At 35.8% G+C, this 14,426-nt stretch overlaps 1 protein-coding gene across 1 annotated transcript; it reads right to left on the minus strand.

Annotated features, from left to right (window-relative positions):
- Positions 1 to 4,421: 4,421 nt before the first annotated feature.
- LOC111058018 (ADP-ribosylation factor-like protein 2) lies at positions 4,422 to 14,213 on the minus strand. Its single transcript, XM_039426611.1, has 5 exons — positions 13,768 to 14,213; positions 8,433 to 8,543; positions 6,372 to 6,534; positions 5,608 to 5,688; positions 4,422 to 4,624 (listed from the first exon to the last, which is right to left on the minus strand). The coding sequence occupies exons 1-5, from the start codon at positions 13,830 to 13,832 to the stop codon at positions 4,490 to 4,492; spliced, it is 555 nt and encodes a 184-aa protein (XP_039282545.1). The 5' UTR covers positions 13,833 to 14,213; the 3' UTR covers positions 4,422 to 4,489.
- Between the last annotated feature and the right edge of the window lie 213 nt (positions 14,214 to 14,426).

Here is a 14,426-nt window from a genome sequence, read left to right on the forward strand (position 1 = left end):
GGAAACAATTTTGTTTCTAGCTCAGATCAGAAACTATTGGAGGAGCTCTAGTAGGGTTTCTTAGTTTTTTAAAGCATTGAAATCCTTTTAATTATGATAGTAATAATTTCTATCATTTCAATAAAATCAAGACATTTTATGTAATAGAAGCATGTTAATTTGTTATCTATTGGAATGTCATAATGTTGAATATTCAATCTTAATACCATTTCATTGAAACACAATAACTTAACATTTATCTTTATTTGATAACTTTTTCGTGTTTCAATATTTTCAGCCTGCTGTGTTGGTAGGTCTGGATAGAGAGGGTTATATTACAGGAAAATGGTGTCTTTTTTAGCAAGCAAACTACTAACCATTGATCATTGTAGTGTTAGGCCAGATACGAGACGATTAAGAAGTGCTTGGTTTAAGAAATCACGATATTGACATATTTTAGCTAAGCGTTTGATTTCTGACACATAGTCCTGTAAAGACTCACCAACCTTTTGTTTTCGAAGGTTGAAAATATACCGTTCCGGAATAATTTTACATTGCGTGATATATATTTTATCACGTAGAGCCGCCACACACTGAGCATAAGTAGCCTTTCTAACTTAACAGGTGCAAGTAAAGTTTTCAATTCAGTGTATATAGATAGAAGGCGGCTGAAGATTTACACAGAAATAAATTTTCCTCTGTATCATTAATATGATAACATAGTTCTAGACGTTCCACATAAATAAATCAAAGTTCTCGACCTCAGGTTCGAACACAGGTGGATTCGACATTATGAAACTTGAACACAAATTGAACTCTCGTAGCTGATACGAAACACAGACTTCTCATCTTTGTCGCCAGATATTGTGTTACACAACTCAGTAAAATACTTTGTTATTTTATGAAGACACAATACAAAAAACTCGGTTACACATCCAAGACGCCATTTTCCTGTCACATGGCCCTCTCTATACAGGGCTACCAACACAGTACAGCCTTAAAAAGGAAATATTAATTGGAATAAATATCCAATGTCCATTCACCGTACATGTAGATAGACCATTCTATTGTGTGAACTCGAGATATGCTTCAATAAGTGATTTTTTTTCTATTATCTGACCAATTATATCCTAGTCCTTTCAGGTTATGTTGAAAGATGTTTGGATATTGGATTATTTAATGCCAAATATTGTGAGCTACTTATTGTGAATCAAACCACATTCCAGTATGGTATTCAAATAATTTTCAGCAATAACTTGACTGACTGTAAATATTGGTGAAGATTTAATGGTATGAGTTTTGAAAAATGCTGTGAATGTGGGAATAATCATCTAAAAATGGTGGAAAAGTTTTAAGAACATATTATACATTTTTCTAAAAAGTCAACTACCTGTTGTTGTTGTTCAAAACCAATCATTGTAACCAGTTTACAACCATTTTTTAATTTATTCGTCTTGAATTGAATAAATAGTTTTTTATCTAGAATGTATTCAACAAGATAAAAGAAGAGCTGAGAATTTCATGTAACAGCTTGCAACAAGTTTTCAAAAAAATGGCAATAAAATAGCAAAAATTGATGAATATTAAGACCGCTTAGTTTGTAAGTTTTCTTGCAGATCTAAAACTGTGAAATGTTCCAATTATATCAAAGTTTTATTAATGACAGAACTTAAAAAACAAATTTGAGGTTGGATAGAATTATGGAACAATTCTGTACTTGCCATCTGAATATCTGGCACCTTAATGCCCTCTAGCATTGATGATGAGGCTGTGATTGTAAAATTTAAGTTCAACTTATGATTGATTTTGTGGAGAAAAATTGAGGCTAGGTTATTCTTTGCTTTAGTGTAATTGAATGGAATTTACAGTTTACGCTATTATCAAAATTCTCTATTAATTAGAGGTTAACAAAATTACCTTTGAAGAATTTATTTCAGTATTTTGTAAATGTTTATACCCTTGTCACCAAAACGTAAATCCTTATGAAGGATATTGAGTAGCCTAGCAAAATTTACTTGATGTAAAATGTAAAGTTTTCATATTAGGAGATTTGTTTATCTTCTTGAAGCTCTGAAATATGTAAAGTTTAATGTTTTCAGATTAGATTTGTTTATCTTCTCGAAGCTCTGAAATCAGAAAATGTAGTTCTTTTGAATTTACATTGAACAAATATTTGATTAGCCATATTGTTATAAGATTGTAAAATCATAATGGCTTCTGCACTCTGAACATCATCGGTTGAACTGAAAACTGCACCATGTAGTATTTTTGTGTTGAGAAAAATATTATATTTGTTTATCTAGTATAGAACTTTTACGCTTATTCATTGAAGACTGTGAACAGCAGAATTGTCACAATGAATTATTATTGTTTATTTCAAGAACAGAAGTATTATTTACTGAAACCTTACTCTAATCCTATCCATATTCCACCAGAATCTCGTTAAAGTGATTAACGTTGCAGTTTGTGTTTTCCAGTGAAATATGCTAGGGTATTTGGAATTTCCCTGTGCTCCAGTGAAAGGGAAATTTCCAGACATGCTGGTCTAATCTCTGTTATCTGACGATTTGAATGTAAGGCTTCTTTGGCCTAAACCAAGACTATAGTAAGGTCCACTTTTTAATGGCAGTATTTAATTAACTCTGATGTTGCTATTCTTGTCTATCATCCAACAAAGCATATTGTGCTATCCTTTTCTAGCTCTGCAACTTTTCCAGGTCGGTTTTCAACAAAGCAGAAATATTAAATTCAATCTCAATTACGAAAATTTAATCTTTGAATTTTTTTTCTTGACGAATAAAATATAATTGATTATTTTAAACAAGAATGAACGGTCAGTGCCGGTTGCACAAATTTTAACCGTGAATAATCAATTAGAGAAGCCGTCTTTTCAAAAAGCCTTCTCTGGTTGGTTCTGGTGAAATTAATCACGGTTAAAACTCAATCGGCTTTTGTGCAACTGGATATTACATTGGATATACTGGTATCAGCAGCTATCCTCTATAGAAGGCAGAGAATCAGCAACGCTTTCTATATTTTTCTTCTCTGTCAATATAACGTAGATCTCACTACAGAAGTCAACTGTACCCTGTTTATGTACTTTCATTTCATTTCATTTATTTATTCATTTGCAATACAAAGTGACTAATGTAATAACATTGGTAGATAAAATAATAAGGTAGTCCTCGTGCTATTTTTCTTCCAAATTTGTAGGTGACACAGTCCAAGATGAGGTTAGAATTTCATGTGTACTTTGAATGAATTATTTTGAAATAATCTTGAACATTTTTACTACATTTACTCCTAGAAATGCTTTGTTTCCAGGTCAATTGCCAGGTTCTGAAAAATAAAATATTCTCGAAAAATTAAAATAATTTAATACTGATATTATTTGTAACAATAATTTGATATAATCAACTAAAAAAATACAAAATTATTTTCCTCCTTTCACTTATACCTCACACTCTTTACTTATTCTCACTAGTTATTTTTTGTGTTTAAAAGATTTTTTATAAAAGCATTAACAAATTAAGCATAATCACAAGTTTATTAAATTAGAGAAAACCAGAAGCATCTATCTTATATAAGTTGGAAATATTCACTTTATAAATCGTCAGCATTCCTTAAGGTGCCTTCTCTGATTGGTTCTCGTGAATTTAATCACAGTTAAAATTAACCGGCTGTTTTGCAACCGGGCCTATGATTTATTAAAAATCTGAGTTATGAAATCAGTTTACCAGAGCATAACGTAACCGGTATCTCGATTTTTAATTATTCTGTGGTTGGACAACATCTAGTGTCGGTAGCACAAAAGCCAGTTGAATTTTAACCGTGATTAATTTCAAGAGAATCAATCAGAGAACGCCTTTTAGAAAAGACGGCGCGTACAGATATACGCGCCGCGAACATGAGCAATTCACTTTTAATCAGCTGATGTCAAGCTTTTTATATCTGTATCTTACCGTTTCTGTAAAAATACAGATATAGTCAGCTGATAAAAAGTGAATTGCTCATGTTCGCGGCGCATATATCTGTACGCACCTTAAGGAATGCTGACGATTTATAAAGTGAATATTTCTAACTTGGTATTGTGGCAGTTAAAAAAGACTAGGTTCCGGTTGCAGAGAATCCGGTTAAATTTTAACTGTGATTAATTTCACGAGAATTAATCAGAGAAAGCCTTTTAGAAAAGACGGCTTCTCTGATTGGTTCTTATGTAATTAATCACGGTTAAAATTTAACCGGCTTTTGTGCAACCGGCACTTAGTGCCGGCGTCTTTCAAAAAAGCCTTCTCTGATTGGTTCTCGTGAAATTAATCACGGTTAAAATTAACCGGATTCTCTGCAACCGGCTAGTCTTTTTAACTACCACATTCAAAACTAAAAATTCAACCAATGCCAACAGTTAGAATCTCACAATACTTATTTGTATCGTTGGGCCGTTTAAATAGTTTATATATAAATTTATTTAGAAAAGAAAATTGACAGATTGTTAATTAGTTATTAGTGACTAATCAAGTGTGAAGATACGGGCAGCAATGTCATCGATAAGCCAGTCAATGCCTTTCAAAAGGTTTTCTCCTGTCACTGCACTCGACTTGATTATTATCCAGTGATGAGTCTTAATGTTGTTCAGGTTCATAACCTGCAAGCAGATGAATAAACCAATTGATAATACTCAGTAATTAAATTATTACCTTAGTAAGATTCACGTTATAACATCAATAACAATTATAGGACGCTGTGCCCTGCACAGGAGCACTCTAATATCTAGTTTTGCGGTGTCGACTAACTGACAGCAGCACTCTAATATCTAGTATTGTCTACGGTAATTGATCGACTGACTGACACAGCAGCACTCTAATATCTAGTATTGTCTACGGTAATTGATCGACTGACTGACACAGCAGCACTCTAATATTTATAGTTAGCTGTACATGATAAAGTCAATGGCAATGCTAGGACGGCTAGTTGTCAAGTTTCTACTTCAGACTTCATATAAGTGTATCATCATAGGATAAACTACTTCAGACTTCGGACAATCATTGATGATTGGCCTGAATCCAATAATGGCGAATTCAAATAAAAAAAGCATGATAACTCTAAATTGATAATGCCGTAATCTAATTCATGCTAATCATATTACTATTGATACTTATATGAATACTAACTTATACAAATATAGATATACTAATTGATAGGAATCTAAGGGCCGGTTTCCGAGCTCGGAACTTAGCTAAGTCCTACACCTTAAACAGCTGGAGTCAGAAAATTAGATTTGCAAAACGGGGCGTAGTCGCAGTGATTGTCTAGTCACGTTTGAATTAAATTTCGAAAAACTAGAAAATTGAACACAATATAAAAATAAAGAGAAAATAGTGTAAAGTTTCAGCTATTTTGAATTATTTAGGAATGTCTAATTTCGTCAAGGAAAAACGTTTCCAATTATAGAAATGAGAAAATAAAGACTACGACTACTTTTATAAAAGCTGCGACTACGCCCCGTTTTGGAAAGCCAATTTTCTGACTCCAGCTGTTTAAAGTCTAGGACTTAGCTAAATCCCGAGCTCGGAAACCGGGCCTAAATGTTGATTATTTATACTAAAGCATCATGGATAGAATGCTTACGTCTCTAATTTCTTCGGCAGTCAGAGCTCCTGGAAGATCTTGTTTGTTAGCAAATACCAGCAGAGTGGCTCCAGCCAGTTTCTAAAAAAAATTGAAACTTATTATTGACCCAGATTAATTTAACCTGGCAATATTATTACAGACAAACATGACATTAATTAAATAACTATATGTCAAACGAAAAAGATTTACACAATGGATCAAAACCTACCATATGTACGCCACCATTTAAATATGTTGGTACATGCATTATTTGTAACACTTTCAAGCTTGAAGCTACCTTCGCCGCTCCACTATATTTTCACCCATGACAAGGTTAAGGCTGCGCAAAGGCTAAAAATAAACTTTCTACTGGTGATATTTTTCAAAGTTTTTCGATTTAAATATCATCAAACTATCAAAATGAAAAGGTTTTCTCCTTTTCTTCAGGAAATTTTTTTTCCATCATTACTTTTTGAGATGCGCCTAAAGTTTAAATTTTTGGGACAGAACATTTCAAATTCGGTAGGATATTAATTATCATAGGATATCAATGAGATTTAGAGGATTAATTCTTCATTGTATTCGTGATTGAATAAAACAAAAAATTCGAAAATATCAATTTTTGAGAAAGTCATTCAATTGAACAAAAATAACTCAACTAAATTTAGGTATTTTTGGTCATTTTCAGATACATTATCGTTTATGCGACTGCGTTTATCCTATAGTTCCTAGAAACCAGGCATTAGTTGCTTTTAATTCGCAGGCTACAATGTGTGACTGACCTCTTCGTGGAGCAGCTTGTGCAGCTCGACTGCGCAGTCCTGCAGGCGTCGCTTGTCGGCGCTGTCCACCACCCAGATGAGGCCATCGGTGCTCTCGAAGTAGTTGCGCCAATAGGAGCGCAGAGACTTTTGCCCGCCCACGTCCCACACGTTCAGCTTGTAACTGCCAAAGAAAACACAATCAATGTAAGCCACAACACAATTCAGTCAGAGTTAAAACACAATGTAAGCCCACGTATTAAGTAGAGTCGGTTTGTATCAAAACAAACTAAAATCACTTCACTTGTATAGACTACTTTATTGAAATTAATAAAAACAATATGAAAACATGAATTACCTTTTTATTTAAAACATTCTAAAGTTTTAAAACATTTCAACAACTAGTTATCAACTTGCTTATTTTTGCATTTAAACTTGAAAATGGCCAAAGTAGGCCAAAACTAGTTGCTGAAATGTTTTAAAGTTTTAAAATGTTTTAAATAAAAAAGTACTTTATGTTTTTATATTTTTTTAATTAATTTTAAAACAAACTACTATTGCTGAGAGAAGTAGGAGAATATACGAAGAAGGAGAAAAAGATGATGATATGAAAAGGATAGGAGTAGAATATGAGGAGAAAAAATGAAGAGACGATTAGAAGTAGAAGAAAAAGAGAAGAAGTGATGATGAGAAGAAGAAGAGTCGAAGGAGATATGAATAAGAAGAACAATCTGCTAAGAAGGAATAGGTGAATAATAGCGAAGGAAAAGAAGGAGATGATATGAAGAAGAAGTGTAGACAAAGGAGGAGTAGAAGGAGAAAAGAGAAGATGGAGAGATGATAAAAATACAAAGACTAAGAGAAGAAGTGATGATAAGAAGAAAAAAGTATGATGAAGGAGAAGAATATGGAGAAACGAAAGAGAAGAATATAATATGAAGACGACACAAAAGAGATTATAAGAAAAGGTAAAAAGGAAAAGTGATAAGAAGAAAAAGGTGATGATCTGACAAAGATGAGACGAAGATGTGGAGATGATGAGAAGAAGAAGAAGGTGAAGAAGCGAAGGAGAAGAATAGAAGAAGATGGAGATTGGGAAGAGAAGGAGATGTTAAATAAGAGAAAAAGGGAAAATTGATAGAATGATGTGGGGATGATAAAAAGAGATGTGATTATAAGAAGAACAAGGTACTTTACTTGATACTTGAGGTCGTTGCCAAGGAATAGAGTTTCCAGAACGGCAGAGTCATTTCAGGAAATAATAATCAAAAAGTGGTTATTTGTGTTGTGGAGGAGGAGCCACCCTGTAGGGAATACAGAGGCCTATCTAGCAGCTCATTTCTTACTGCAGCACAGAACTCCATATATCGCATGTCTTGCACCTCCCTCGGCAGTGTGTTGAAAAGGTCGAATGGCCTGGGCAGGAAAACTGCTGCAGGTCCCCGCCAGTCTGCATCGAGGTAATTCCAGTTTGGTCACTCCGCTTGAGTAGTTTGTCTTGATTTTTCTTGACATACAACAGCGAGCTCAGTATGTATTGGCTGTAGATGGTGAGAACACCAAAACTCCTGAACATGGGACGACAATAATTTCTACAGCCTGAAAACGAAATTAACCTCAATTCTGTACAGCTGGAGCCCCACAGCAGCACCCCATACATCAGGTGACTTTGAAATAGTGCATGGTATGCCATCACCAAGCATTTCCGGTCAACCACATGTCTCAGCTTTCTCAGGAGGTAGATGAGAAGAGATGCAAGAGAAGTAGATTTGACTAGTTTGACTAGAGGTCAAACAGGATCTCTGGTCATATGACGTCTATTAGCATCATGATCCTCTGATCTATTCTATCCTGATCAAGGAAAGAACCGAAATAAGTATAAAGTAAGTGAGTATGGAGAAATGAGTTAGGTTTTTGGAAATTTTCTTCAGTTCGGTCCAGATCCAGTTTACTGTGCAAGAGGTCCAGTCCAAGCAGTAAGAATTAATAATTATAACATAACTTCAAGTAAGTAAATAACTATTATTAACATTGTTTAATGAACTGATAGCTCTGAACTTACAAAAAATATTGAGCACTCACCCTCGATGTTCTAACGTTTTGATGTTGAATCCTAAAGTCGGTGATATTGTATCAATTGCTTCGCCATTGAACCTTTTCAGAATTGTGGTTTTTCCAGCGTTATCAAGACCCCTGTTCGGTACATTGAATCAAGGAAAATGTGAAAAATAATTTAATGCATATATCCAATATATCCAAAGTCTTGATCGTTAGCCAGGTGTTCCCGGATAGATCGCGTCAAAAAAAAAAAAAATAAAAAAAAAAAACTCTAAGCTTGATAATCAAGATGGCGTGGCATCACAGTCCCTCAAAGCTATCCCCAAGGAAATCATTGACACTGTAATAGCTTCTTTCAATCAGCCACCTTGACAACCTCTTCTTGAAAACACCTATAGGAAGATCCCTCACCGAGCCCGGCAGCAGGTTGAACATTTTGAGTGCCAACACTGGGAAAGAGTCCTTCACTCTTGACAACCTACAGCGTGGAATCTCCAACTGTAGCCTTCCGCGGGTACCATATGAATGCACCTGACACCTACTCATCATGTTAGCCCTGTTTATCTTCACTGCAGTAAGAGAGGCCAGTATATACAGCCCGAAGACGGTGTGCACTTTCAGGCGTCTGAAGATGGGTTGACAATGGGCAATGAAGTCACTGTAGGTAAGGATCCGCAGTGCCTTCTTTTGAAGAAGCAGGATGTCATTGGCATGTGGAGAATGGCCCCAGAGAAGAATTCCATACTGCACATGACTGCAAAACACTGCATGATACATCATCACAAGTCTCTTGAGACTCAGGAGGCTTCTCAGCTTTCTGAACAGGAAGATTACTCTAGACAGTCTCCTGCATACCTGGTCAATATGCGGCTCCCAACTTAATTTGGCATCAATTCTAAAGCCAAGCAAAATGACCGCTTCATCCCCTGGAGTGTGGGTACTTAGAGTACAAAGCATCTCCTGTGTCTTGGCCTCGTTCAACTTGAGTTTGTTTGCAGCAAACCACTCTTTAGCCTCGGAAAACAGCTCCTGTGCACAGCATCTAGCTTCCAGGGGTCCACTGCCCTTGCCAACTATGGTAGTATCATCAGCAAACAGCAGACTAGAATTCTGTAGGTGGAGATCGTTTATGAGTATAAGAAATAACAGTGGCCCAAGCACAGATCCTTGAGGAACTCCATATGTTACTCTCCTTTCCTCTGAAGTGGCACCCATCACCGACACAACCTGCCTCCTGTCGCTTAGATAGTCTGCCACCATGCTCCATGCACTGTCCCTGATGCCATACCTATGTAACTTGTCCAGCAGGATGTTGTGCGACACGCAGTCGAAGGCTTTGGTCAGGTCACACAACACAAGGTCAACTGATTTGCGCTCCTCGAAAGCCAAATGTATTCTTTCGACCAATGAAAGCACTGCAGAGGTGGTAGATCTGCCTTTCCTGAAACCATGCTGCATATCCTCCATCAGGTTGCTCCTCTCCAGATATACAGTCAGCTGCCTCAACATGGACGTTTCAATGATTTTACCCAACACCGGTACAATTGATATTGGTCGGAAGCTGCCTACATCAGTAGGATCACCCTTCTTAAAAATTGGGACTGTCTTTGCGATCTTGAGGCAGTTAGGAAAAACACCTTCTATGAGGCAGCTGTTGACCAGTGACAGCAGAGGTTCCATCAATACCCATATCAATTTTTTCAACAGGAACACCGATAGGCCATAGACGTCCTGGCTGTGACTTGTTTTGAAACCCTGAACAATGCTCATCAGGTCCTCCTCACTAATGGGTTTGAAACAGGTAAACTTATGATGAGACAAAGGGACAGACAATGCTGGATCTGCCATAGATTCTGGTAGACCTTCAACAATCTCAGCAACAGCATCCATGAAAGCATTGTTGACCTCATCTGGACTCTTTTTGCATTGAACCACTGGCTTGGCTCTGTATGAGTTGCTGATAATGCTCCAAGCCGCCTTAACAGGATTGTGAGATTTGTCAATCACTCTAGCATTGTAATCTTTTTTAGCTCTATCCACCTCCTGTCTATATATGTTTTTGGCTCTGTTATAATGCCTGTGTTTCTCATTAGATAGCACACCATTTGACTCAGTCTTGTAAGCATTGTACAACATTTCAAGAAGCACTCTCAAGCTTTGCAAATTGGATGTGTACCAACCACTTGTGGAGCTAAGCTTGTTTGACCTTGGTTTATTTGTTCTATTTCGCAAATTCGGCTTGAAGGACACTGCCGGGCAAAATGAGTTGAAGGTCGAGACCAATACAAGGTGGAAAAAGTCAAATCTGTCCTTTTTTGAAACAATCATCTGCAGAAATGTCCAGTCACTCTCTTCCAGGCATCTCCTGAGAGCCTCTACACTGCTGTCAGTCAGCCTTCTGCTGTAGAACTTATAATTAGCCACCCAGGCAGGACAGTCAGTACTCACCTTCACGTGCTGTTCCACATCAACAAGTAATGCACAATGATCAGCTACAACTGGGTCCACAATAAGCACACTATATGCACTAGGCTTGTCATTAGTTGCTACTCCATCAAGGCAATTCAAGCCTCTTGTCGGTGCCAGGCTAGTCCAGAACAAGTTGGACATCCTCAAAACATTCTGTAGCTTACGAGATTTAACATCGTCCTTGTTTAGGTGTACATTAAAGTCTCCACCTATATAAATTCTGTTACCAAGCATGCTTACATAATCAAGGCACAATTCCAGTTGATGCATAAATTGATCAAAGAACAGGTTATTAGAACAGTACACTGACACAACAACAAGAGAAAATTCACTGAGGACAATACAAACTGCCTCAAAAACTCGTTCCACACAAAAGGAAGTGAGATCCACTGGTTTGACTACAACATTATCATCAATACCACAGTATATAGCAACACCCCCATTCTTATGGGTAGAGCGACAATAGATTGCTTCTAGATTCATTGACCTTTCACCAAGTTCAATTTTATTATAGAATTTAGCTTCTTCCTTGTCTAGCCAGTGTTCACACACACATAGGATGTCAGGTTTTTCATTTTGAAGGAAAATTGTCAGAAGATTGAACTTGGTTCTCAAACATTGAACATTTATAAAACATAGACGCAGGTACTCATTTATCACAGCTATATCTACTACTTTACCTTGAGGGGAGGCTTGGTGTGCCGAAAAGGCTTCCTGTTATTTTTCTTTGGGAATCTAAAATCAGCAACCAGAACTCCATCAGGCCAACATGCAGGCTGGAAAAACTTATTTTTATCTTCCGCGGCAACCCCAAGTTTGAAAGATTTGTAGCAATCAAAATTAGATTTCACTTCCTGACAGTAGACGGGTTTGGAACTGAATTGATTCACAAAAGACTGGAGATCTTCCATAGAAACATCGGGTGCAAGTTTGGAGACAAAGATCCATTCTCTATTTTCTACTGACTTTACTCTGGATACATCAAGTTTTGCAGTACCAAAAATTCTGGAGCTATTATGGTCAACTGGCTTTGGTTTAACCATACTACTAACATTAGTTTGTCTAACAGCCACCGATGCACTAGGGTTATGACTTGCCAAAGAAACAGATTTTTTAACAGCAGCACTATACAATCCCTGAGTATTTACATTGAGCCCATCAGTAGGTTGCAAGCCCAAACTGGGCAATAACATATTATTTACACTGGTTGAAGGAACACTTGTACAGGCATTTTTCTTATTTACAGTTTTTACAGCTCTAGTACACTGATTATTGGAAACAGTCAGCTGGAGACTAGAAACAAAATTTTTATTACAGTCCCGTTTAGCTGGAAATCTTTTTTCCATTAAGTCCATGCGACTTTTCATAGCCAGGAAATTGGACTTAAGTCTTTCTAGTTCGTCCAAAACTAAACACAAATTTGAAGACTGTGTAGTCTTTTCGTCATTAAATAAATGTTCACCTACTTGTGAAACAGTCGACTCTGATGAAATAATTGATAAATGTTCATCTTCTAACCTACTGGATTGAGTATTTTGGTCACTGGGCACTATACGAGATTGAAAATTTACATCACTTACTTGGATTTCGTGAGCTGATACATTCCTACCATGATCCATATCGGTTGAATCCAATAAATTTATAACTTTCACTGATTCCTCGTAAATTTTTAAAACATCGTTTTCATTATCAAAGTGAACTCTGCCTGCACAAGATTGTTTGCTTGTATCTTCCACAAGTGACGTCACTACAATAGAACACTCATTGCAAAACCATTTAACACTATCTCCCAACTCTTGAATCTTTAAATAATCTGAAGATGAAACGTTCACACACTTTATATGGTACCATATGTGACAAGGACCATCACACATTAAAGCAAAATCACTGTTTTTAACACTTTTATTGCAGGACCTACAGATCGACCCATCACTATGTGCCTCCGCCATCTTGATCTTTCCACGGCTTGATATGGAGTGATATATTCTCTTGATATGGAGTACGGCTAAAGTATAAAATAATGGAATAAAAATGCTATGCAACAAATGTTGTGGTCTAGCAGTAGCATCCATATTATATCCAAGCAAAAGTTTTGCTTAAAGCCCTTTCTGTTAGGTATTGAGACTGCAATAAAATTGGTATATTTAGTCAACAAAAATGTGTTTTTGTTAGAAAATTAATGGAGCAAATTTTTCAATAACAAGTTAAAGACCTATCTACATTTACACTTTTATTAACTCCACAATTTGAACCAATTTAGACAATTACGAATGTGACAAAGTATATTCTATACTTTTAGTTTTAATGGCAAAGCATTGCCTCCCTCAAAGAAACGCACACAGATGGAGAAGATTATTATCCTCCCCAGGCCAACGTTGATCTGTCTCTATATGTCTGCTGACGTTTGCATGCAGACAATTGATTTTTTATTGGTCTATCTACATAAGTCTGTTTTCTGTCGCCTTGCTTACTTTACAACTTTGGTCTTCCCAACGGTAGGCCTACTGTGTCTGAGGTGTCGTCAATGATAAGCAGATAATAATTTGCTTAACAAACTTTTAGTTAATGTTTCAACCAATTTTACTTTAGCATTCCTAACGCATTTAATAGGAAGGAAATAAATATACACATATCTGTATTACATGATAATATAATATGATGACAGAACTTTCCAAAAGATTCTGATGTTTATGAAGAAAAAGTTCTTCAGTTAGCGTATGTGATAGTTTGACACCTTGTGGAACAGAACTCCCCCTACACTACTAATACTATATTACACTTATTACATATATGTTATACTTTATTGTTTAAAATATTAGAAACAGACAGACAGGAATAATCAAGTAGGTCTAAGTTACGTAAATAATGTTTTTAGACATGTAAAGGATACAACATTAAAATCCGCATTTCTTTTTCTTTCTGTTTCATTTTTTTCAAAACACTTAGCAGACCCATTTTTGAACAAAGAACTCTATGCAGTCTATTAAATTATTAACATGAATTAGAAAATCAGTTCAGTAAAAAAATACATTTACAGTCAACTTGACAGATAAACAGAACAAAGATTATTATTACAGAAAGTGAGGTTAGGAATTAGGATAGTCAGCTGGTCACTGCCACGCTGATCTCAAAATATTATAGACTGCTGCTTTCTTGAGTGTTTGGAGCTATTTTTATAGCTCATATCAGTATCAACAAATAATAAAGTTGATTAATCATTATTATTAAACTTTTTCCTGATTTGAATTGTCCCCATTTAATAAAAATATTTAAATCGGCACAGTGTACTCTTCGAAGAAATGATTATTCCTGTCTCATTTTGAGCAATTTTAATTTTTCGCTTTATTTGCTTATTTATGGTAGAATGTTCTCAGAAGCTCTCTTACAAATATAATATACAACAAAGCAAAATAAACAGACTCGAATATTCTGCTTTAAAATATATAATTTCTTGAATAATAATTAGGCACATACAAGAAATAATCTGAATAATAAATAAATTTTACTTCAAAGTACATCAGCTGGAAAATTTTTCACCTCATTGTTGGC

Source organism: Nilaparvata lugens, chromosome 4 (genome assembly GCF_014356525.2).
Source record: "Nilaparvata lugens isolate BPH chromosome 4, ASM1435652v1, whole genome shotgun sequence".
NCBI classification, from domain to species: domain Eukaryota; kingdom Metazoa; phylum Arthropoda; class Insecta; order Hemiptera; family Delphacidae; genus Nilaparvata; species Nilaparvata lugens.

What these genes read in the sequence shown, in the direction of transcription:
- LOC111058018 (XM_039426611.1), bottom strand. Translation starts at nt 13,832, where the DNA reads ATGGGTCTGCTAAGTGTTTTGAAAAAAATGAAACAGAAAGAAAAAGAA. An exon ending in AAAACGTTAGAACATCGAGG is followed by an intron (nt 6,535 to 8,432) that starts GTGAGTGCTCAA and finishes TTTCTTTGGCAG; the next exon opens with TTACAAGCTGAACGTGTGGG. An exon ending in CTGCCGAAGAAATTAGAGAC is followed by an intron (nt 4,625 to 5,607) that starts GTAAGCATTCTA and finishes ATCTGCTTGCAG; the next exon opens with GTTATGAACCTGAACAACAT.